Raw genomic sequence first — 25,455 nt, 5'->3', positions numbered from 1 at the left:
CTCATAAGAATGGGATACATGGATCGGCAATTGGATGAATAGACAAATGTAAAACCCAAAAACGTAATGCCTCCAGACATTGGCAATTTCCAGTGTGAAGGCATAAAAAGACAATGGAAACGTAAGGCCAAAGTCAGTGTCCAACAGTTTGTGTAACTTCAGAAATTGACATTCACTACCACTTCAAACTGTTATTTAGAGAAATGTAACCCCCCTTTGATCAGTTACTGTGCTTTGGCCCTCCCTCTGACAAGAAGTCTTTTGCCCTGCCATGGACTGTGGCCATTTGGAACAGCTATAAATTATTAGACATGGTAGGACAAGACTTTGTACAAAGTGGTTCGTCTCAAGCACACCCCAGTGTTAAGGTCAGGGTGGTGGATTGGCACAGCATCATCAGCTTTCATGCTGGAGACCGGAGTTACCATCTCATCCCAGACACTGACTGATGTCGGCTTTTGTCACCTTAATTGTATCCATGAGCTTTCCCTTCTAACCTAAACATATATTAACCACAGTTTATTGACCATAGTAACAATCTTTCTCAGACATACTTGCCCAATATTTTGATATTTTAAAATGCCCAAAAAATGTTGTCATAATCCAGGTTTAATCTCTGTTGCAAAGGCAAAGAGTCGTCCAATATCAAACAAATATCGTACTCCAGTCATTTACTTCAAAAGACAGATGTTACAAATGATTTGTCTGTACTGTGTACAACTTAATGTCCAGTATCTTCCCAGCTCTACACTGTCTCATCCCCCCTTCCCCTCACAGTATATGGTCATCGTTGCCTGGGCCTACTTCTGCTGTAGTCCTCTTTCAAGTTAAGCTTGAACATTTGTTCTAAAGTTAAACTTGAACATTTGATGATGATGGAAAAGCAAGTATGCCCCACTCGTTCCTTATACCCCCCTCCAATCACTTCCCTCTTCTCTCAGTAACTTAACTTATGGATAGTGCGGGCCTGCCCACCAGCATTTGCCCCTGTCAGTCAGCCGGACTGCCCCCCCTACTTCTCAGCTAACCCCATAGGTTGGTCTCACTCTTTTTCTGTCGCTCTCACATTAGTCCTGTCTGTGTCCCCAGCGTTGACCATTTAGTGACAGCTCTCCTGTCAGCTTCGTATTGCAGTCTTAACCGATCACATAAGTGCTGCACTGGACTAAAAGTGTCTTGCTGCGGTCCAAGATTCAAAGGTTGGACACCTTCTTTTTTCTAAGGATCATTTTTACCACGACTTGGGAACAGGTGACTGGATCTCAGTTTGGAATATCGTCTGTGCACTGGACCCTGACTATTGGATTCCGTTGTAATTGGTGTCCATTTCCTACTGTAGCCATCTACAGTGTGTATACCTGAGTGTGAGTTTGATTTTGTGAGGTTGTGTGTGTGTGGGACAAATAGGCAAAGAGCTGCAGTGCTGGACTCCTGCAGTGATTCCAGGTTAATTCCTCATTAGTTGGCCCCGTCCTGGCTGTGAATATGGCATCATTGAGAAGTTTGATTCTTGCAGTGCTGCTGGCACTGCTGTGCTCCTTCCACACCCCGTTGGCTCCCACTGCCAAAGCTCAGGATTTGCCATTCCGTTACGAGCAAGGTCTGATGGCTGATGATGACGATGATGATGATGATGACGATGATGACGATGATGACGATGACGATGACGACGATGACGATGATGACGACGATGACGACGACGATGATGATGATGATGATGATGATGACGACGATGATGATGATGATGACGACGATGATGATGACGATGATGATGATGATGACGATGATGACGACGATGACGACGATGATGATGATGATGATGACGATGATGATGATGATGATGACGATGACGACGACGATGACGACGACGATGATGACGACGATGATGACGATGATGACGACGATGATGACGATGATGACGACGATGACGATGACGACGACGACGATGACGATGATGACGACGATGACGACGACGACGATGACGACGATGACGACGACGACGATGACGACGATGATGACGATGATGATGATGACGATGACGATCATGAAGGTCAGTCACTTTAAATATGCAATAGTTTATGTGTTCTCATATCACTGTCTCTTCCTGTGTTAGCATAGATGCAGGCATCCGCACCTAGAACTGTGTACTGTTAAAGTATCAGCTGTCACTGATATTGAATGACAACATGCTGTTTGTTCCAGGTTGGGCTGTGGTTGGCTATGCAAACTGCTAAAACATAGCACAGAAAGGCAACAGGCCACAGCTCTGATGCAGCAATGTTGCACTTCCATATGATGTATTTAAAGTTCAAGTATCAGTGATGGCGGTTGCTTTGACATGTGCTTAGCGATGCATTTCACGCACAAATGTGTGCACGTATATTACAGGACAGTGTTCGAAAAGGGAGGAGCTAAGACAAAGCCACTCCCCTCTCGTTAACATTGTCAAACCTGGTCATCTCTTTGTCAGTTCTTATTTAAATGTCTCAGAGCTCATAGGTAATCAAAATCCCTCCTCCACCCCCTTCCAGCTGTCCATTTCCTTTGCTGTCTCTGACACTGTGTTCTTTTCCCTGCTTAAATAGAGTTATGAGCAATCTGGGGAAATTGAACTGGCCCATCTGAAGTCCAACTGTCCGAAGTCCTTCGTACAGTACACTAGATATGAACTTGGGGACTGCAGAAGCTTTGATTTGAGAGAGAAAAAGAACAAAAAAAAAAAAACAATTTCACGAAAAACCAAGCCTGACTTGGAAATTCATCATTGGGGTCACTAGTCTGAGATTTTTTGATTTGTGTTTCGTTTGAAAGAATGGTTCCACCACCAGGATCTTGTTTTGGATTAGATTGACCTGCATTTGTGTCTTTATGTGAACCTACAGAGAAAGAAAGAGAGACAGTGATATTTGGGGGGCTGGGTGGGGGGGTGGGGGGGTCAGGGGGTTCCTGGGTGCCAAAGAAACAGACAGAGGGAGAGGTGCAGGAGGGCCACCACCTAAATTTATCACAAAGCTTAGAGTAACAACGGAAATAAAGTTTCTCTCTTTCTCCATATCTCTCAATCTCTTTCTTTCTCTGTAGAGCATAATTGCCGCTGTCTGTTAAAGAGCAGAGAATGTGTTTTTTAAGTCTGGTGTGTGCACTTGTAAAATTGCTAAACACAAATAATAGAATAACTTTCAATGTATCTATGCACAGTGTAATACTCATACCTCTTTTTATTTTCTAAAATGTTATTGTTCTGAATCATTAGATACAATAATAACTTTTGATGCACCTGTCAGTAGCTTATATATATTGAATATTTGTTTCAAGCTTTATGCAATTCCCCCTCACCATTTAATGCTTATTTGGCACTTAATACAAATATCTGAGTCATTTGTGAAACTAAGGTAAACAGATGTTTAACTCATTTGTTGTGAAATGGTACAACAGTGGATTGCTGGTTATTTTTCAGACATACAGGGAGAGAGTATTTGGGAAAAGAGAGAAACATCTCTTTCTATAGAGGAGATAAAAGAGCCAAGAGCTGTCAAATGTCAAATAGTCAAGAGATGAAACGGTTTGCTTTCTTTATCTTCTTGTTTGGTAAAAATGTGACTATATGTTGACTGTGAACATTAATGTATGGAAAATATGAAAATTACCATTGTCCATATGTCTTTAACCCTACTTTCATTCATAAATAAATCAAATGATCATAAAATGCCTAAATGCAATCAAAGACTTGTATTAGAGCTATAAAAGTGCATGGACAGTATCGGTAGTTTTATCAGCGGCCTGTAAAAATGTATTAAGCCATATTACCTGCATGAGGACCAGAATGCTGAGCTACAGACATTAAAAACCTGTGAGTATCTGTTCTGACCACTGCATGTTCTATAAGGACTGTGTTTTATAAATGCTTGTCTGGGAGACTACAATAGTGGGGGGATACAACAGTTGGGCACAAATGTAATATGCCTGCCTCAGTCTTAATTAAAATTAAGATTCTGACACAAATGTTAACATCTGAGTGAAACATTTTTTTTTGGGTGATTTTGAAAAAGTCAATATACCAACAAACCATTGCAGTAATGAAAAAGTCAATCTGTGAAAATGATACAAAAACAGACACAAAAATGTGTATGGCCAAACATTACTTCATTGGTGAAAACATGCTATAAAATTCTGATGGAGTCAAAAAGTAATTTGTATTGTATATTGGCAACAGTGGTGGAATGTAAGGATGCACGATAATATTGGTATGTTAACATGCTTTTTCTTATTTTACACAATGAATGAATATAACATACATTGAAAAGCATTGTGTTTCATGTCTTCATCTGCTGTTTGGCCATCACGTTAAAGAGTATTCATAGTATGATGTTAATCAGGGCCGGCTCTACCCAATTTGGTGCCCTAGGCGCCCTAACCCTAACCCGCACCTCCGCACCCAATAACGACACATCACGTGTTCACACATAATTTAGGAACATGTCACCGTTTATTTATTTGTAATGTTGATATATATATTTTTTTCTAGACAGAAAACACTAAGTGAGGGTGCCAGTGGGCATAGAAAATTATTATTTTATTATTACTTTCCCTTGAGGCCAAGGGGGACTGGCGGCGTGGCGGCGCCCCTCCAGCAGATGGTGCCCTAGGCGACCGCCTATATCGCTTATGCCAAGAGCCAGCCCTGATGTTAAAATCACGACAGAAAAGACTTGAAAATCAATAAAATTAGGTGGGGGGGAAAAATATGGATATATCAATATCTGTATTGGTTATCAGCCAAATGAATTGTTTATACAGGCCCATCAGATATTTATCAAAAAATTCCATATCGTGCATTCCCAGTGGAATGTAGGCCGACACTAACAAAGCGCATTTACTCAAATACTGTACTTCAGTGCAATTATGAAGTACTTGTGCTTTTGCATGTCCATCTTTTGCCATCTTATACTCTACTACATTTACTGTATTTACTGCACAAATTAGTTTCACATCCATGCCATATCATAAGTTTACATATAACATGATAATTCTTATAGAGTGAACTACCCAACAGTATCTAAAATTGCTAATAATTTTCTTAAAATGGTGCTTAAAGGTTAAAGGACCAGGATACATTGGTAGAAATTATTTAAATATTCATACCCATGTTTTCATTAGTGTATATTCACCTGTTGCTGTTTATATCTACATATAGAGTGGTTCCTCTTAGTCACCGGACCAAAAACTACACATATTTATTCCAATGGAAATTTTTACTTGGCACATACGCCAAAAATAGTTTCTAGCTTCAGGATTTACTTCCGTGGTATTCGGTCCATTGAATATTCTACCACTGGCCCCGCCCAAGAGTTCATGCACGACTCATAGACTTTACACTCAGTACACATGCACAGTTAAGTTGAGCTATGGTTACAGTTTGATTAGGCCATTTAACTGGACTACTGTCATTGTACCAGTATAGAAGCACCAAAGTAACAAGTCGAAGTAACATGTAAACATGTATTTTAAAAGTCCAGTATTAGTCACACTATATTTTGACTTTTTCTAACATCGTGTAAATGTACTGATTGTGACTTTTGGTTGTTGGTTTTCTCTTTTCTCAGCTTCAGGAAAGTTTTACAAATATGAATCTTCCATGGATCAACAGTTTTACAGATGTCTCTTCTATGATGATGGTCTATGGGGAAAATGTTTTTTGGCCACAACAGATTTTTTGCTGCAATACCATGAGTGGCCACTGGGAAAAATTGACTGCAAGGCTGAGTGGCTTTCTGGGGGCCTTGTTCCCTACAATGTAGTCCATGTAGTACAGTAGCTCAAAATGGACAAACCAAACACTGGCTCTAGTTAGGGCCATTACCATTTTCAAATTGACCAACGCAGTACATGCTTGCCACACTGGAGATGTCTGTATTCTGGAACCTCACCGCTAGATGCCATTAAATCCTACACACTAGACCTGATATACATAAGTAATAATACTCCACTATTATAATTTGCAAAATATTACCTGTATAATACCTGTTGCACAATAAGTATTTTAAGTACATGTTTTAAGAATTAATGATACTTTGTTACTTACATACTATCATGACTTTTATTTATAAGCGAGTATATTTACATTGTGGCATGGCTACCTAAAACTATTGTCACCATGACTTTGGTTTAGGGGAATGGGTAGGATTTTTCTTAAAACGATGTATAGACTCATACAAAAGTGATCCTTGTAAATCAGCACTTATGATCCAGTTTCTACCTGTATTCGCCTACATTGCTGTGTTTGGGGTATGTCTGGGTGTAAACTCTTATGGCAGTGATGTGCACCCCCCAACAAATAACATTGTGAAGGGTGAATATCAAAAACCAAGCAACATGAATCCAAAATGGAGCCATTGCGCCAGAGAGGAGGGCCAACTTTGCTGTGTTTACAAACTGCAACCAACAAATCCAACGCAAACCGACCTTGAATTAAACATGAATTCTCAATGACAGCATCAAGTTAAAAATGAGATTATTTAGATGGATATGCACAATATAAGTACAATATAAATCCAAACTGTAAACTATATTCTGTCTTTGACAGGGTGCCCTCCTTGTTCAGTTGGGAATTTTGTCTTGCACCTAATGGTGCTTTTAACATTTTATCCACTGTGATACTTGGCAGAAAAATTTGTAAAATCACCAATCTCATGTAATTGCCCAATGCTACCAGAGCACCAGTGTTTACAACAATGAAACTTTACTCAGAAGACTAATTTCTGAAAATATTGAGGAGTTTCTATTTGCTGGTTAGTCTGTTTTTTTTATAACCATACACATTCAGTTTGTAATTTACACCATGGAAAATTTGACCAGTAGTGTGAGAGAAATGGGGCTATTCCTAATAATTGAAATTATTGACATACTTCTGAGGAAAAGTATTTTTAAAAAAGGAAAGAGAAAAAAGATTTCTTTCCCTGAATTTGAGTTTAATCCATAACTGTGGCTTTATTCTGTGATTTTCAACTTTTTCATAAGTCTTTTACATTATCTTAACTGTAGGGATTGCATCACTATCAATAACAAGTCAGCAGTCAGCTTTAAGGAATCCAAATGTATGTTTTCTTTCACTCCCCATGATCCAACTCCTGTGGAGCCACAGACCCATGTATAAATTACAAGGCTGACTTTGATTGGGTGACATTTGTTTTTAAAAAGTGTCATTTAAATTTACGGTCACTCCAAAATTGCTGTGAACTATAACTGACATGCAAATCACTTTCACTTTATATCAGCATTATTAATGGGGAAATATGTCTTTGCTGTAGCATTGCTGAGTGTTTTTTTTTTAGTATTTTTCTTCAAAAATAATATATTTATTATTAATATCATGCAGATGATGATGACGATGATGACGACGACGACGATGATGATGATGATGATGATGATGCTGCCTATCATAAGGGCTCTTTGTGCTCATATTGTGAATTCTGTGAGGTATGTCTAAAACTACATTAAAGAAATTAGATTAACCATTCAAGTTAAGTCAGAAAACTAGAGACCTTTACAAATGATGTCAGTGAAATCCAGTGACAGGAACCAACAACAACTGGAACAGTTGAGATTTTTTTATTGCATTGTAATGGAAGTAGCACATACCTACATGCAATCCTGCCCTCTACATTTGTCCACTCTTTAAGTTCTCTTATGTATCATCCTTTCTAACTCTTTCTTTTTTTTACCTAATTTGTGTCTTCTTCCAGCACTGTGACAGTTGTGACAAATGTCCTTGCAAAGAGGGAGACAAGTCTGAACACTGTGATGACTGCAAGGTGAGAAAATACACATAATGTAAAAATTGACTTCTAGGTCATGTCCCTCTCTAACCCCAAAGCCAAGAAACATCTTAATCAGCTTGGGTTTTTTTCAAACAATTGACATGATTAATATAATAGACGGGGCTATTAATGTATACAGGAATGTAAATGAATATATATACTGTGTATATATATATATATATATATATATATATATATATATATATATATATATATATATATATATATATATATACATACATACATACATACATACATATATACATGTTTTGAAGTAGTATCTATAATGGGAGCGACTGGATGTTTTGGTGTTACAAGGTTATTGACAGTGTATGAATAAATGTTCATCAGAGTGATGGACTGTGGTGAGAAATTGTTGTTGTGTCTGGCTGCTTTGAAGCACAGTGTTCTGTAGTACCTACCATAGGGGAAACATTGGAACAAGTTGTATAAAGGATGTCAAAGGTCTGTGTGGTAACTCTTGGTTAAATATATAAAAATATATATATAAAATATATATATATTAATTATATTAAATATTATAATTTAATTTATATTAAACCACATTGGGGGTTCATCCATCTTGTTGGCCAGAGAGCCGATATTTGCCAGAACGATTGACAGGAGCGCAGGTTGAAATCCCTGCAGTCTCAGTTTAACAATGGCTCTGGCTTGTTTTATCATTCAATGTCTATGGCAAATCCCATATTCTCTTATCTCTAGAAACAGATATCTGATTATGTATGCAGAATCTGTAAGCAACTGTACCAAATTTTGGTATCTGAAGCATTCTGGTTTCTGTTCACAGTCCGCTTCAGATGTGCTGCTGACTTGACTTTCCATCTGTACTTTAGCAGGCAGTAAAACCACCAGCCACCTGATGTCTCTGTGAGAGATAGCTGGATCTTCTCATTTTGATACCTGCCAACCTTGAGTTGTCCTCTCAGTGCATTTTGCTCCCATAACCAGACAATATCCTCAACAGTGACTTTTCTCTGGGCAGTGTGCCACTTGCCTCTTACCAACAAGTTGGATTGCTCCAGCATTTCCAGAACTTGAACACTTCTTACTACATTGCTTGTAATCTTTTGTAGGGTTTGACAAATCGAAAAAAGTCTTCCCAGCTCTGTACCACGGCGTCAAGTGGGTGCTCATATGGAAGGCTGGCTGCTACTGTATGTGAAGAGTTGTCTAGAACTCACTGTAACTGACTCCTTTTCGAGACTCTGGAGTGATTTCCTTGCAATGCGTACAGCAGACTCTGCAACACTATTTTTAGTGTAGAGAATTGAACAGGTGAGTTTTCCACACCCACTCTGTTTCAATTTGGATTGAAGATTGCTCTACTGGCCTTCAGCAACAGACAACGCCCTGGACTTTTAGTGTCACTCTTTTCGTGTCTTCATCTTTTCCTTGGCAGAGTCTAAAGAGATGTACTATTTTGAACTCAAATTATGCCAGTGGTTAAGTTCTTTCTGGCAGCAAGTCAGTTATTACTTCCCTGTTTTAGCCAAGGACAACGTTTGGACAATCTTCTTATGACCCATGCCTTCCTTCTCATCTTGAGCAAGGTTCAAGCCACTCCATCACTACTGTCATTACAGTTCTTGTATATTCCCTTTACCCTTGTCAGTGCAGCAATGAATACCTTTTTTGCAACAGGTTGATGCTTTACCTGGCAGTGGATGCTAGTTCTTTGGATGAGTTAACTGGGTACTCATTCACTGGCAAACTAAAAATTTTGGCACTCTGAGTCTAAGTCTTGAGGGCTGGTTCCTCTTGTGATTGCATCACCAATGTTTTGCAGACCAGGAATCCACCACCAGTCTTAGATCGTTGTGCTTAGCTGGATCTCTCCAATCCTGTTTGCAAAGAATGTGCTATAGTCCACTCTAGTTTTTCTTTTTTTTTTGCTGTACCGCACCAGGGATTGTTTGGCTATTAGTTCAAAAACTGATCAGTTATCAAGACTTCAAGCATGCCTTCAGGACATAAAAGCCTGGATGAGTCGCAGTTTCCTGATGTTAAATTCAGACAAAACTGAAGTTATTGTTCTTGACCCCAAACACTTCAGTAACTCCTTTTCTAAATGAATATAATTCCTTTAGATGGCATTGCCTTGGCCTGTAGTACAACTGTAAGGAACCTTATTTTATTCGAGTTATATTCGATCAAGATCTATCTTTTGCCTCCCATATAAAAAACCTCTGGCTTGCCTTGATCGTGGTTTTGGTTGTGCTGTTGCTGTGATCCTGTCTGAAGCTGGACTTGTGTTGTGGGCCTTGATTGCGCAGATGCCGTGATCCTGCTCGGCGCGACCTTCTACTTCCATTATTATGTGTCATGCCTCCACTATTAATGTACGCATGGGACTATTATCGACACCTATGATATTTGCATGTAACATCACATGCTATAGTAGAGTGCATTTAGTAATTTTACATCTATCACTAATGTTATATGATATATAGTATTGTTATCATTATTACAGTGCATTTAATTGTTATTTATGATATCTATTGCACGTCTGTCCATCCTGGAAGAGGGATCCGTACTCAGTCACTCTTCCTAAGGTTTCTACCATTTTCCCCCCCATTACACGTTTTTCTTGGGGAGTTTTTCCTTAGATGATGTGTGTGAGTGTCTAAGGGCAGAGGGATGTCATATGCTGTAAAGCCCTCTGAGGCAAACTATGTTTTGTGATAACAGGCTTTATAAATAAAATTGAAATTGAAATTGATGGAATGATACTACCACCTCCAAACTTGAATTTGGCTGTGCAGCTCAAATGACTTACTCAGGTGTGAGGCAAACACTTCTCTGCACATCTCATCTTTGACAGCATCACTTTTTTGGTCCAGGGGGGATACTCTGGCTTTGGATTCCAACAGTCTGACTATTGTGCCCTGTCGGTCTGAGTTCTACCTAAGGTATATCCAGGAATTCATCAGTGAAGCATGGTGGAATTAGTGCCCTGGTGAGCTTGACTTTGCCACGGTAGACATAATTTTCAAAGAGCTCAAGCACATCCTCCCTGAGCCCATCTCTAAACAACTTTTGCCCTTTGCCTCTTAGAATGCCTGACATACCAGTAAAGTTTCCTTCTATGTACCATGGTTTTCCAGGCCAACAGGATCATAGAGCCGTGTCACTGGGCAGCTGTCTCTGTTTCTGGTGGTTTGGATTTTAGCTTTAATTTTCTCTTGCAAAAGAGCTTGGACAAGTTGCATTTGTGTGTGTGGAGCTTGTGTTCTTCTACTATGTAGTCCATTGGCTTTCCATTGGTCTTCTCCTGCTTGTCATTGCTTGTTGTCCTCCAACTTTGCCCAGAAGAGACCCAAGGATTAAACTTGGAACCTCTGGCATTTAAGAGCTAAAGCTGGCAAGGAAGCTGCAAGGACATCTGGCATGCCAATGTGGTTCTTTGCAGGCTATCCTCTGTGACATAGGTAGGTTCCTCTCTTACCTGTTTGAGTTCCCTTTCTTCCACAATAGTCATTTATTTGCCACCTGGCTGGATGTTTTCACATTGGCAACTCCCAGCATTTTGGCTCACATGCTGTGCCAATACAATACCTTCTCTACTACTATAGGAAGTCCTGTTTGATGGTTAAAGTACTTCACTCCTGGAGTTTGACATCAACCTATTTGCTTCATGGAAGTTTTTCTGAGACCCTGCCACTGAGCTTCTCATACTTTATAACCCTGCAAAATATGTCTAAAGACACATGGACTGATACAGTAAACTCCTCAAAAGGATGAATTCCTCTGACCGTCTTCCCCAGTGGCCAGTCCTTCTGTGTGAGGTCTGTGTTGATTCTGATTCTCTTTAGCACTAGCTGACCTTCTCTATGTCTTTTGAGTAAAGTTCAGTTCATCAAGTAAACATTAGTATGTTTAAAAAGAATGTGTCTGGAAATTTACCTTCAAATGATTTTGTTACCAGTGGGTTTTTAATGGAACACATGTCTCCAAAGCTTGAATTACTTCACTATTTTCTATAGCTGATGACTTCTGACAGCTGGCATATTCTGCATCTCTCTCTCTTTCCTGCATATCATTTTGTCATCTACTGTAATTTTTTTTTTTAAGATTATTTTTTGGGGATTTCTCCTTTTATTGATAAGACTGCTGTTTAATGATAGGAAATGTGGGAGAGAGAGGGGGAATGACACGCAAATGGCAAACCCAGGCCACTGCAAAGGCCAAAATGGGGGGCACACTCTAGCAGTTGAGCTAGAGGCCACCCCCATCTACTGTAATTTAATTTTTTTGATAATATCTATTGCACATCTGTCCGTCCTGGAGGAGGGATCCATCCTCAGTCACTCTTCCTGAGGTTTCTTCCATTTTTTTCCCCATTACAGGGTGTTTTGGGAAGAGTTTTTCCTTAGTTTATATGAGGGTGTAAGGACAGAGGGCTGTTGTATGCTGGAAGGCCCTCTGGGGCAAACTGTGTATTGTGATAATGGGCTTTATAAATAATATTGACTTGACTTGATTCCTCCAATATTTCATAAGCAATTGATTTTTGATGGACTTATTGTTTCCATTAACAGTGCACCTCCTTAGCAGTCTTTACCAGTCCTTGCAGGTGGTTGGGCATGAGGTCATACACCTCCTGGTGACCACAGGGTTGTGTATCAACATCCCAATTACACTCACCCTCATCTAGTACTGTAGACAATTCAACATTTCCAGAGTTAGCCCAAAGAGTTTCCTGGATTAGACTTTTGACTTCATACTGTTCCGCTTACGTTAGACTATCTGCAATAATTTCAACTTTTGCCACATAAATAATAGTGTTGTTTTTTAGTGTGTAGTGTCTAAGCAGGCACTAGACTTTCAGTTCTGTTATGGGTCATTTGGCTTGGTATCTCACATGAAAGTCAACGCAGCTTAAAAACTGCATAAGCCATTCACTGCCATTTTGGCTGCATGTGGTGTACCTTATACTTGATTAACTTTTTACATTTATTGCCCTTTCATTCATGTGGAAACCCATGTCTGCCAGGGAGCGAAAAAAATGGATGAAAGGCAGGGATGATTTTCAAAAAGCAATGATGGAATAACAATGACGGCACATAAAGGTTATACGATATTTGTGATATACTGAGCCATAATTATAATATAGGTTTTACTTTTCATTTTTAAAAAGTGCATTAGAATAAAAGTTGGTTTAGACTTCGTACGTCTAATTGTTTTTACTTACCATGGGTATTGTTAAGTTTGTCAATCCTTACAGTTGACCTATTTTTTTCGGATAGAAATTGACTTCCATCCATCTGTGAACAGACACATGCACATGTTTTTATGTATGTATGAAGTAACCTATGGCATTGTGAGAGTCTCACTTTAGGCAGGAAGCAGGTTGGGAATACACAGCACAGGGGTCATAAAAATTGATAAGGTTTCTTGTAAAATTATGGAAATGTTTTCATTTCAGACTCCTCTGTCCTGTTTTCATTACTGTCTTTCTTGTTCACAGATGTGCGGTTTCTGCCATGTGTGTCCTGCTTGCCAAACTCTTTGCCAGCCAGGTGAGTAAATGCATAGCTGCCACAGAAAAAAACACACATCAGTTAAGTTCCATTTTTGTTGTTGCCCATTTCAACTGGTCACTCCTGTTATAAAACAAGAAGGTTTCAACTTCGTACTTGATTCATAGATTAAAATAGAGAAGGATCTCCCTCACTACAATGATGGCTGAAGGTTAGGCAGAAGAACTAAGGATGACTGCATAAGCAAAGTGCTTCAAGTGCTACATTTAGATATGGTAAAGACAGAAAAAAATGTTTTTTAATTCCTTTTTTTGGAACTTTAACGGCCAAGGGTTTTCAGTCTGTGATGGAATATGTGAATTTCAGCTGTCCACTTTTTAATGGGGAGCTGGTTCCTCCATTGTGGAGACAGGACAGCAAACAGTCATGATTTTGATAAGTGGTAGCTGGTCCAAGGAGTGGAAAACTGACAGTGGAGATCCTAGACTCTGGGGGGCCCAGGCAAAGAAGCCCATCAAAGCCTTGAGTGCTGCACCCATGTTAACATCTAGTGGTATGTGTATGACATTTACAAGTAGCCAGCTAATAACCTTAAAGGGCCAGATGAAGAATTATGTTGGGGCGGCTGTGGCTCAGTTAGTAAAGCAGGTCGTCCACTAATCAGAAGTTTGGTGGTTTGAGCCCCAGCTCCTCTAGTCAACATGTTGAAGTATCCTTGTGTAAGATATTGAAACCCAAATTGCTCCTTACTCACACACCAATGGCTATTCCATGTGTGAATGAGTGTTTAAAAATGGAGTAGCCGATGGCACCTTGTATGGTAGCCTCAGCCACCAGTGTGTGAATGTGCACATGATTAGGTAAATGTTATTCATGTGAAAGTGCTTTGAATGGTCAAACAACTAAAAAAGCACTATCATGGTGCAGCTCCATTTACCATTTACTTTCCTCCTTCTATTTCTCTTCTTGTGCACTGAGCTGACCTGCCAATCAGTGATTTTATTCGCTGACGGGCTCTGCCATCCCTGCCACTTATATAACAAGCTAAATCATCAAGAAAAAAAAGCAGATGAGCAGCAACAAAGGCAAACTGTGAGGGACACACCGCAGCGATGAGGGCCATGGACGCTCACTGACAGCCTAACATTGACCGTCAGCCAACTATGGCTTGGTCTGTCAGGGCCTTAATGGTATCGAACTGTCACACAGTTGTTGGAAGAGGCCCTGCTACGGGGGGTTGTGGGGACAGCGGTGGTGCAGTGTACAGTGAAATCATGGTAGGTTTAAGGGGGTTTACAGTTGTTATTGCAAAATGTACTAGTATGAGTGGCAATCTGGGGCCCGTTTCCCAAATTTTTAGGGGGACTCCAAAGATTTGCCTGGTTTGCCACTTCTGATGATACACCCCTACAAACTGATTGACAGCAGGAAGGCATAGTAGACAGGCTGGGGTGTATGACTTGACCATGATAGGCCTTCACAACACAGTGTCCTGACTCAGATTGGAGTGACCACAGGGAGCTGTGCAGGGAGACAACTCTACCTGTGAAGAGAAATGCTTCCTTTTCTGTTTGTTAACAGAGGCTCTAGCACACATTGACTTTGTCTTTTCTCTTCAGGAGGTTTTCTTGATGAAGTAACCGGATCCATCTACAAGTAAGTCATGATTGTACTAAACTGGTACCTGTTGAAACATTTATGATCACCAGTCTTTAACTTGTGTTTGTCTCTCCATCCACAGGACTGTAGCTGATGTCTTTGACGATGACGATGATGATGACAACTAAACCCAACCATATGTTGCCACCATGTGGCCAAACTTTCACCGTCACTTCTGATTTTCAGTGTTATTTTTGTCTTTTTCTTTGAGAATATTTAACGTTTGCTCACCAATGACTGAACAGAAATGTTAAAGAAGTATCTAAATATATTTGTGTACTGTTGTTAACTGACTAAGTCTAAGAAGCACTTTTAAGGAAATTGAAATATTTCAATTAATATTTGGGATAAGTTAAATTAAAAAGAGGGGACATTTTCACTGAGTGATTTCTTGATTTTAAAAATGCTCACCAGACTGAATGTATGAAGTACTGTATTCAACAAAGAAAGTCAGAGAAACATTTTCTGCAGAAAGGGGTTTATGCCACTTTATGCCAACATGCTGCTTCATGCTGCCTCACGCGCTCAGTACACGGGAGAATTTTCAACTGGTTTTAATCTGCAACCTCAGTACTAGATGCTACTAAATCCTACACACCGGACCTTTACTTGAGTTAATGTAATTAGTTAAATATGACTACTCCCTATTTATAAAAAATTACAATTTTTTACACATTTCAGTAGACATTTGACATCTTCCTGATTAAACAAATGGGGAGCTGAAGTCGATACATTGTTAATTTTGGGGAGAGAAAATTAGGAAACAAAACCATAAATGGCACATATACTAGAAAAGGGTTGAATAAATTGGACTTTTCACCATGTTTAAATCAATTTAACCCATTGTTGAAATACAGGGATGTTCTCAAATCTTTAAAGAATCATACTTGATCTCTACACTTTGATTTTCCATTTATTGTTCTGTGGCATTGTTGTGCATCAAAAAATATCTGGGTGGGAGAATAGGGTGATCTTTTTTTTTTTTGATTATCTAAGGACCCCAATCTTCTCCCCCCAAAAAAGAGAAAACAAAGAAAAAGCAAACAGTGTGAAATAGTTTACTCAAGGTACAAAACAAAACAAATGATAATGAACAAGAGTTTATAAGGGATATAATACGATATACAACACAAAACACATTTATTCAAAACCACCACCAATACATTATCTATAAAAAACAAACAAATATCATTGTGAAAACAGCTGTTCATGGTATGAGATATGTTGACCTTGGGTCACAAACACCCTGGGCCAACATGACCATTCCCTCTGCGCATTGCAACGGCTTTTGTGCATTTCTTTGAAAATTAAGCAGAAAAAGATGAGTGGAAATGTAAAAATCTGATGAAATATCCAAAATATTATAAAAGAAGACACCTTCAGCTGGAAAAGAAGAGAGGCCTCTGGAAACATGAAACATTTCACATGTTGACACTGTGGCACCTGCTTCTTCTTCTGCAGATTCTACAATTCTACAATTCTACAATTTCATATAGCAGACGCTTTTATCCAAAGTGACGTACAACACAAGCAAGAATTTAGACTTAAGGAAAAAACCCTTAGTAAGTGCAAAAAGTGCTTCAGGTGTGATTGGTCACAGGTATTGCCGTCTAGTGGCAGAAGAAGTGCCGCACAGTGAAATTAAAGAATCTGGACGGGTGTAGGCATGGCTACATGAAGCTGCAAGGACACTATAGAGCAAATATGACCTGCTGGGCCCATAACACACCACCCCCTGTGACCCCATCAATTCTGAGCATTGCATACAGTATTCCTATATATCTCTATCTATCTATCTATTCAATTTCCTTTATTGGCGTGAATGTATGTAAAACGATATTGCCAAAACCTCCAATACAATTAAATGATGATATAAATAAAAGAAAACAAGACACGAAAAAAATCAATGATCTTCAGCAGCAATCCATTGGATTAAAAAAATAGATGCATAAATATAAAAGAGCAAGAACATTTTGTGTGTGCGTGTGTGTGTGTGTGTGTGTGTGTGTGTGTGTGTGTGTAGTATGTCTACTGTATATAGGCATGACAAAAAAAATAAATAAATAAAACAAAAAGTGACACGTGCAGGAGAAATGACGTCTAAACATCATGTCAGGTTGTTCAGGCTGTCCCACAGGCTGTGGCAAGCACCAACATACTTTGCTGCTTCTTTGACACACTGTTCCCACTTTTTCTCGAAACCAAACATGGGATTATGGAAAAACGGCTCTTTACTTTCGTTTTTTGTTTAATCGTTCAAAACGAATAAACGACTAAACGAGCCGTTTTCTCGTTTTTCATGCAGTACAATCCCGTCTGACAACGAAATATACTTTCATACCTTGACCGCACTGCAGGTGGCGGTATACAGCGCTCGCGTTGTTTTTTAAACTACCAAAGAAGAAGACGAGGAAGCAACCTTCCGCTTTGCCTTTAAAGTCAGGTTACAAAACCAAAGCTGAACTAAGAACACACTCCCAACAGCCAGGACTTAGAATCCCATTGCGTCGCGGCGAATGGGGTTTGATCAGTTCTGCAGTGTCAACAGTTCCGATCCGTTCTGGGTGAGTTTGTTTTCTCCACCTTAATGTCTTTAGCTTTTTTTCTAAACTCTGTCCAGTTGTTGTTATTAGCTACCGGCAACACACATGCTAACGGAGCTGACTGAGCCCCGGTCACTTACATTTCTCTGCCGGAGTCTTTACACTGCAGCTAGCGTCATTTTACGGGACCGGAGCCCGGCTTCGCCAAATACCGTAAACCGGCTTAACCTCCTGCCGGCGTCCTGGTGTGTGTGAACACTGAGTGTACCGGGATGTCTCTGTCTGTATCACAGACAATGATTGCGTACAGTCAGTGGTTCAGAGACACGCATTCAGTCTGTTATACAGACACTCACAAAGCATTCTATATGCAGCTCGTGTTATGTCATTTCGGCAGAACAGTTAAAGGTTACCCCGCGCGCTAATGTATTGTAATAAAATGTCAGCACGGTTGGCACCCACGCCCCGGTACGCTGCTAACGTTAACGTCCTCGTTAACTCTGTTTGCAGTAAAGTTACGCTGGAAACTTGTTATGTCATCACCGTGAACGTGAACCAGCCTGCACCAACACGGCAACAGTCTTTATTACGGGTCATACCGGGCACAGCATCACCTTACCGCTCACTCCTTCCGTTTTTACCTATCACAATAAAAGAAAACAATTTGAAGAGCATTTTGCAAAGCAGCAGCTTATCATCAGCTTATTCATCACACAATTTCAGTAGTTATTCACGATTAATCCCATTTTTATAACCACTTTGATTATTATTTTGCATTAAAGACAGTTATGAAGTCCATATTGGCAACGTGAAGCAATTTTTTACCAAATTGTCTTGGTTAGAATCAAATGACAGCAAAAAAAAAAAACGGCATTTATGGCCAAACACTAAAAGGATTTCTATTTATCGTTCCTCAAGGTTACAATAATGCAAGAAAAGAGTTAGTTCTTTTTTGTGCAACAGCTTAAAAAGGGCATGCACACCACAGAGGTCACATTATAGACTCTGTGTGACAGGCAGAAATCTGGAAAAGAGAAAAAAAACAAACCACATAATGTGAAATATACACCATCCTCCTGCAGCTCTACTCTCTGTCTTAAGCCCCTCCCAGCAAATGACCATGCCCATACATTGATCTATTAAACCTTAAGTCACTGTAAAGCTGTGTGTCACTGCCATGCAGATGCTTAGCCCCTCCTTGCCTCGCTCTTTCTTGCTGTCTTTTCTATCAGACCACAAATGAGACAGGAATTATGTGCTAGCCACTTTATGGTCCCGCTGCCTCACCCCCCTAGCTTTGGACTGCTTCCCTGAGAGAAAAGCAGGCATTAGCTCAGGAGGCAGAGCTTTGGTTGGCACAATGCAAACCTCCCAGAGCTGGGTGTCACACCAGGCTGGTGGCCAGCAGCAGTGACGGGTCCAACCTCTGTAACAACAGCAACAGAAAGTTTGCTGATCCGGCAGGGTGTTGGCTGTCTGGTCGTAGCTGGGGTTTGTGCTGGCTTGATTTGGGTTGCTGTGGCAACTGACTCAGGGTCTGTCTCTGGAGCTGCTGCCTGCTCTCCTCTTAGGGAGCTGGTCTATAGTGGTGGGGAGTGAGGCCGAGGACATAAATAAGGCGGGTTTCCATTAACCCTCAAATTGCACAAATTGAAATTGTGAATATAAAATAAGCCTAATGGCAACACATCAATTTGAAATAAACTCCCATTTATCACATAAAAGTTTTTACGCTGGCATGAGGTGGTATTTCAGTCAATTTGAAAAAGCCATATTTGGTGTTCAGGTGTTATTGCATCACATAACTCTTCAAAAGTTAAGAGAAGTTTTAAATCCACAATTTCTTTGTGAAATCATGGACTATCAGCTACCAGAAATCCCTCATGTGGTCGCTCCCACGTATAAGGGGCTTGTCTTTCCATTATGGTGGAACCATAATGGAAATTGGAAATAATGACAGCTAGTATGGTGGCTGCAATAGAAATAAAGCTGCTCATGTTTTGAACATCCATCTCCATGTTTCTTGGAATGTTATTGCCAGAGGAGAAGTTGCAGAGCATCACTCAATGGAAACACAGTCATCTTGCAATAGTGCTTTATCGACATTTCAAAAAATATCACTCATGTTTTGCACAATTCTGTAGTGGAAACCTGCCTACAGATTCAAGGCTCTCACTAATGTCAGCTACATAAAGATGAACCTGAAGCAGCAGACGTAAGCTTTAAGCTCGCTTAACAGGTTAAACTATTAGCACGTTTTATCCAGTCATAGAAGAGAGCATAAATGAGTTTCACATTAAGCTCTGTTTTCAATAGTATGTTTTTTTAGTTAAAATGCATGTGTTTAGGAAGTACTGAGCATCTGACTGCATAGGTGAGATTATAATGCATGAGTTGTGTCAGTTTGTAAACCGTTTGGACATTGTGTTGCTGTCAATATGTTCGACATTTTCCATGATGGCATGCAAGAAAAACAATGTTTTCGTCACAAATTCACAGCGACTCATTGTTTTACTAAGGGTCATTTTGTGGGTAAAGTTTCCTGTAAGAATTAAGTCATTCTGGTTGATCAAACTACATTCTGACACTCTCTCATATAGATTAATGTGTATGAAAAAACTTCACAAAGTGATTTCCGACGAAATGCCCCGACTGACAGTGGCAATTAGAAAGGAATGAAACCGAACCTGCTGTGCTCCCGTTCTGTTCTTACTTTGTGCCCGGAGCATAATTAATGTTAGGTACTATGTCGTAGCACATAACACACAACAAGAGCTGTTAGTCTTGGGCAGTATCAAGGTATTAAGGTATACATTTCAGAAATCCCAAAGGTATGATCCTCAGTACACTCAACAATACAGATGTGTTTCTTTCTATTAAACCAATAGAGATATGCTGTACTGAGGTGATGTGTTGTAGTGCACAGCACACACCACCTGACCTGAATCTAGTGGTGGAACAGGCAGCTGAGCTGAGATAGATGTTGACTGCGAGTCGTCGAGGTAACATTACAGGACTAGTAAAAAATGATCAATATACAAATAGAATGTATTTAAAATGTTTGGTATTTATTTGGTTTATATTTGGGTGTGTAAAATGGAAGTTCATAAGACCAATGCAAACTTATTCAGTAAGAATCACTGTTGAGTCAGATGAAAAAGAAAATTTCATGGAGATGACGGTTTTTCCTTAATTGCTCACTTTTGTAAGATTAAACATCTTCTTCAGCTTTTAACATCTTCTTATGGCGTCCTTCTAATGGACAGTCTCTGCCCAACAACAAATCAGCATGAGTATGAATTAAATGTGTTTTCAGCAGGAGAACATGACACTAACAGCATTATGAATTTGGTTGCACATTTTACATTTTATAAAAATTTCTGTTCTATTCTTTTCTATTCTATTCTATCATTCCTCTACATTTTTCTATCATCAGTTTACCTGAAAGGTTTTACATTACCGGTAAAAATGTTATTACATTAGTCAGGACATGTTAATTATATGTTATTATATTATATTATTGGGTTTATTAGTTTAAAGTTAACTGAACAGTGTGCAATATTTAGGGGGACTCAGTGATATAATAAAATGAAAAATAAAATTACTGAAAAGCAGTTTCATATTAAAAATTCAGCGTTTCTGCTCTCTATGTAGATATAAACAGTTCTTTCTAAGGTAATGAAAACACATTTCTTTTTTTCAGGTGGTTATACACTAAAGAAAACATACTTGGTATATTAGAATCCATTTCTGCTCATATATCCCCCTAAATCTGGCACTGGCCCATTGATCCAAAGGCTAGGTATTTTTTTTAAAAGTGGCTGAATTATCCACATAGGTCTCATTCTGTCCTAAACAAACAGATAGTGAATGCAACATTAAAAATTCTGTCCTGGTTAAAATGTAACATTTTTGATCAAAAGAGTAACAGGAGTAACAGTGTTCAGGAGGCGACACTGTCTGTCTATGGAGGGGGATGGTGACTCCTCCTCCCCAGAACTCTGCAGTCCCTGTGATTGGCCAGGATGCGTCTTCTGGGTGGGCAGACCAAAACTTCAAAACAAACTCTTATCTGAGAAACCAGGCTCTGAGCTCTTGCCTTTTTTCCCTTTAACCCCCTTTCTTGCTTTTATCTTTGTCTTCATGACCCTTTTTGTCCTGCTGGGTGGAGGCTTGCTCTTTGCTCATCTGAAGATGTGATTTGGAACAAGAGGAGGGGAAACCTCCTCCAGGAGCTATCCTCCAATGGGAACTTCCCAAATCCAGACCAGCTGACTGACTCATTATAACAAAATCCAGAGCCCAACTTCTTACCCCAGCAAAGCTAACCCCATCTCCAGCAGAAACCACCCCAGGGAGCTAGCAGTCTTTCCAAAAACCTAACCCTTTTTTTTTAATGCGCATGTATTCTTTGTATAATTCTGTGTCCCCTTTCTGAATACGGAGGTTTTTGCCAGTCCATGAATGCAACACAGGCAGAGCTCTCCATGAGTTCTCTTTTTCCCTCAGCATCAGTTTGTGACTATAATAACTAACAGTATATTTATAACAACAGCACTCCTGACTAAGGTTAAAGTGATAGTTCGAGATTTTTGAAGTGAGGCTGTATGAGATGCTTTTGTATAGTCAGTGTATTACAAACAGTAGCTGGCAGTCAGCATGCTCCTGGTTTGCAGAAACAGATGGGGCATGCACCCCACAGCTCAGCATTACCCTGCTGTATAGAGAGGTTGATATTAAAATATGTTTTAACCACTTTAAAAATGGCCTAACTAAAAACTACAGTATGTGTCTAAGTTAACGCTGTATTGAGTGTTTTCAATGCAAAATTTCATTTCAGACGGGTCACTTAATGGCCGCTAACAGCACTCTCTCACCGAAAGAGGTGACCGGTGGCTGATGAGAAATGTAGTGCCAAAGGAAAAAACTGTGTGACGGTGAGGTAAAGCAGTGAAAATACTCAAAATACAGCTCCCACTTAGACTGATATTACATTTTTAGGTGGGCCTCTTTTGAAGTGGCTAAAGTGCATTTCAGCCCCTGCGTGGTGCGCGCCCTGTGTGTTTCTGCAAACCAGGAGCGTGCTGACTGCCAGAAACTGTGACTATACATATGAATTTCATACAGCCCCACCTCTAAAATCCCAAACTATCCCTTTATGCTCCAAAAACAGAAAATCTATTGGTGGCAGCAGATGTTTTGATCAAATAAATAATCATTTTCTTTCTTCGGCCAGGATTGGAACCGTACGTGGTACACTGCTAACCCAGACCTGACGCAGTGTTTTCAGAACACCGTCCTCGTGTGGCTGCCATGCCTCTACCTCTGGATTTGTGCCCCCATCTACCTCATCTACCTCCGCAGCCATGACCGTGGCTACATATGTATGAGTCACCTCAACAAGGCCAAAACTGTGAGTCATGTGACCCTTCATTATTATGGGATAGAATTATTTTAATTTAATTTTATTATTTCTGCTCTGCCTGTCCCCTACGATATATTTAGAATATTTTCACCTCTTTACCTTACTGTCAGAAAGCCATTAACAATGGAGATTTGAAGCCGTTATATATATATATATATAAAAAAAAGTCATTTTGAATGGCCGAGCAGCTGCTCTACCGCTGTCTCCATCAGCTGTTGTGGAAGCAATATGCAAAAATAGTGTACACTTGATATGATACAACTGATATTGATTTTTTTAAAGATGGCTAAAATATATTTTGCTGTCGCCCGGTCCATTGAGGGACTTTACTTTATTTATCGGGGGACTGACTTTTTAAAAAAAAAAACAAAAAACAAATACTACCTTTTCAACTTGTCCTTCACCAAAACCAATATTAAAAGCTCAAGTGCCTCATCAGTGCTTACATTTTTTTTTATGCGTGACCTAGGGCTGGACGATATGGAAACATGTCTTGTCACGATCATTTTTTTCATATCAGTCAGTATTGATATATATCACGATATACACTCACCGGCCACTTTATTAGGTCCAACTTCTCGTGAACGCAAATTTCTAATCAGCCAATCACATGGCAGCAACTCAATGCATTTAGGCATGTACACATGGTCAGGACGATCTGCTGCACCGAGAAAGAGAAAATATCCAGTGAGCAGCAGTTCTGTGGGCGAAAATGCCTTGTTGATGCCAGAGGTCAGAGGAGAATGGCCAGACTGGGTCGAGCTGATAGAAAGGCAACAGTAACTCAAATAACCACTCGTTACAACCGAGGTAGCATCTCTGAACGCACAACGCGTCGAACCTTGAGGCAGATGGGCTACAGCAGCAGAAGACCACACCGGGTGCCACTCCTGTCAGCTAAGAACAGGAAACTGAGGCTACAATTTGCACAGGCTCACCAAAATTGGACAATAGAAGATTGGAAAAACGTTGCCTGGTCTGATGAGTCTCGATTTCTGCTGCGACATTCGGATGGTAGGGTCAGAATTTGGCGTCAACAACATGAAAGCATAGATCCATCCTGCCTTGTATCAACGATTCAGGCTGGTGGGGGTGGTGTAATGGTGTGGGGGATATTTTCTTGGTACACTTTGGGCCCCTTAGTACCAATTGAGTATCGTTGCAACGCCACAGCCTACCTGAGTATTGTTGCTGACCATGTCCATCCCTTTATGACCACAGTGTACCCATCTTCTGATGGCTACTTCCAGCAGGATAACGCGCCATGTCATAAAGCTCGAATCATCTCAGACTGGTTTCTTGAACATGACAATGAGTTCACTGTACTCAAATGACCTCCACAGTCACCAGATCTCAATCCAATAGAGCACCTTTGGGATGTGGTGTGCAGCCGACAAATCTGCAGCAACTGCGTGATGCTATCATGTCAATATGGACCAAACTCTCTGAGGACTGTTTCCAGTACCTTGTTGAATCTATGCCAAGAAGGATTAAGGCAGTTCTGAAGGCAAAATGGGGTCCAACCCGGTACTAGCAAGGTGTACCTAATAAAGTGGCCGGTGAGTGTACATCGAATCACTATTTCTGTCAAGCTTAAAGATTCCCTTTCACTCCTAAGTGAGATATGAAAATATCATGAGGTTAATTTTGGTTTAAATATTTATTTTCTGTCAGACATTGAACATGATGAATATACTGTAGAACAGGCATCACCAACTGGTGGTTCAGTAACTAAAATTTCCCCCCAGCAAAGGTCCGAACCTCATACCTAAAGTCAGTATCAAAATTAATTAAAGATTTTACTTCCATTACCATTAATGAATGATTATTGTGCCTTTTGCTTCTTTTTTTGTTGTTTGTTTTTTGCCCTCATAGTTCACTGACATAGTTTCATGTGACCATGGTGTGTTGGAGTGTAATAAACTATGATTTATTATTATTTATTAAACTCTCCAGCATTATATAAAAATTAAAAGCTCCATCTTAAACAAACTTCAGGTATATTTAAGCACATTGTGCTAATAATAGGCCAGCCTCTCCTGACTGCAGGACTCTGACTTCAACCTCTGTGAAACTTCTGTGCTATCAATCATTTTACTCAGGAAAGAAAACAAATTTTGAATAGACCTACGTCTTACAGTACCAGTGAGAGAAAGGGTGAAAATAAGTTCACGTGCGTGTGGCCCCAGGCCCCGAAAAGATTGCATCTGCCCCTGGTAATAATAATGAGAGCTCAGTGCGAGCGGCTGGATGAGACATGGAGCGATACATCCTGCTGTTTCTAAATAATTCCTCCAAAGTCTTATTAAACCTGAAACTAACACAAAGTAGTCTGTAGAAGTCTAAAGAAGTCACTTTCCACCAAATGTGTCTGTTTTAGACATGTTGCTGTGAGGAGAATCTGCGCTCTGTTTGTCTGTCTCACTGCGCTGCTGTCAGATCAATAGCTGTTTGATCTGCCACAATGAAACACTGTGGAAGCACATATGACTCGGTTGTCAAACACTTAG

The 25,455-nt window shown here is 39.9% G+C and overlaps 2 protein-coding genes across 3 annotated transcripts in view; both read left to right on the top strand.

Annotated features, from left to right (window-relative positions):
* The first annotated feature begins 1,043 nt into the window (after nt 1–1,043).
* LOC121957081 (uncharacterized) lies at nt 1,044–15,356 on the top strand. Its single transcript, XM_042505592.2, has 6 exons — nt 1,044–2,050; nt 7,376–7,476; nt 7,743–7,811; nt 13,306–13,357; nt 14,938–14,974; nt 15,060–15,356. Exons 1-6 carry the CDS (start codon nt 1,486–1,488, stop codon nt 15,103–15,105), a joined length of 870 nt encoding a protein of 289 aa, XP_042361526.2. The 5' UTR covers nt 1,044–1,485; the 3' UTR covers nt 15,106–15,356.
* Nucleotides 15,357–15,496: 140 nt separating this feature from the next.
* Nucleotides 15,497–25,455, top strand: part of abcc1 (ATP binding cassette subfamily C member 1 (ABCC1 blood group)) — a 57,510-nt gene continuing 47,551 nt past the window's right edge. For both annotated transcript variants that reach the window (XM_088069177.1, XM_042505863.2), the window contains exons 1-2: nt 15,497–17,541; nt 22,757–22,933. In XM_088069177.1, the coding sequence (XP_087925303.1) occupies nt 17,494–17,541; nt 22,757–22,933 (225 nt within the window). In that variant the 5' untranslated portion in view covers nt 15,497–17,493. The remainder of the gene's footprint in view (nt 17,542–22,756; nt 22,934–25,455) is intronic.

This window comes from Plectropomus leopardus, chromosome 18 (genome assembly GCF_026936395.1).
Source record: "Plectropomus leopardus strain MGB_pleo_1.0 chromosome 18, ASM2693639v1, whole genome shotgun sequence".
NCBI classification, from domain to species: Eukaryota; Metazoa; Chordata; class Actinopteri; order Perciformes; family Serranidae; genus Plectropomus; species Plectropomus leopardus.
Note: the sequence above shows the minus strand (reverse complement) of the source record. Positions and strands in the feature narration are given on the sequence as shown.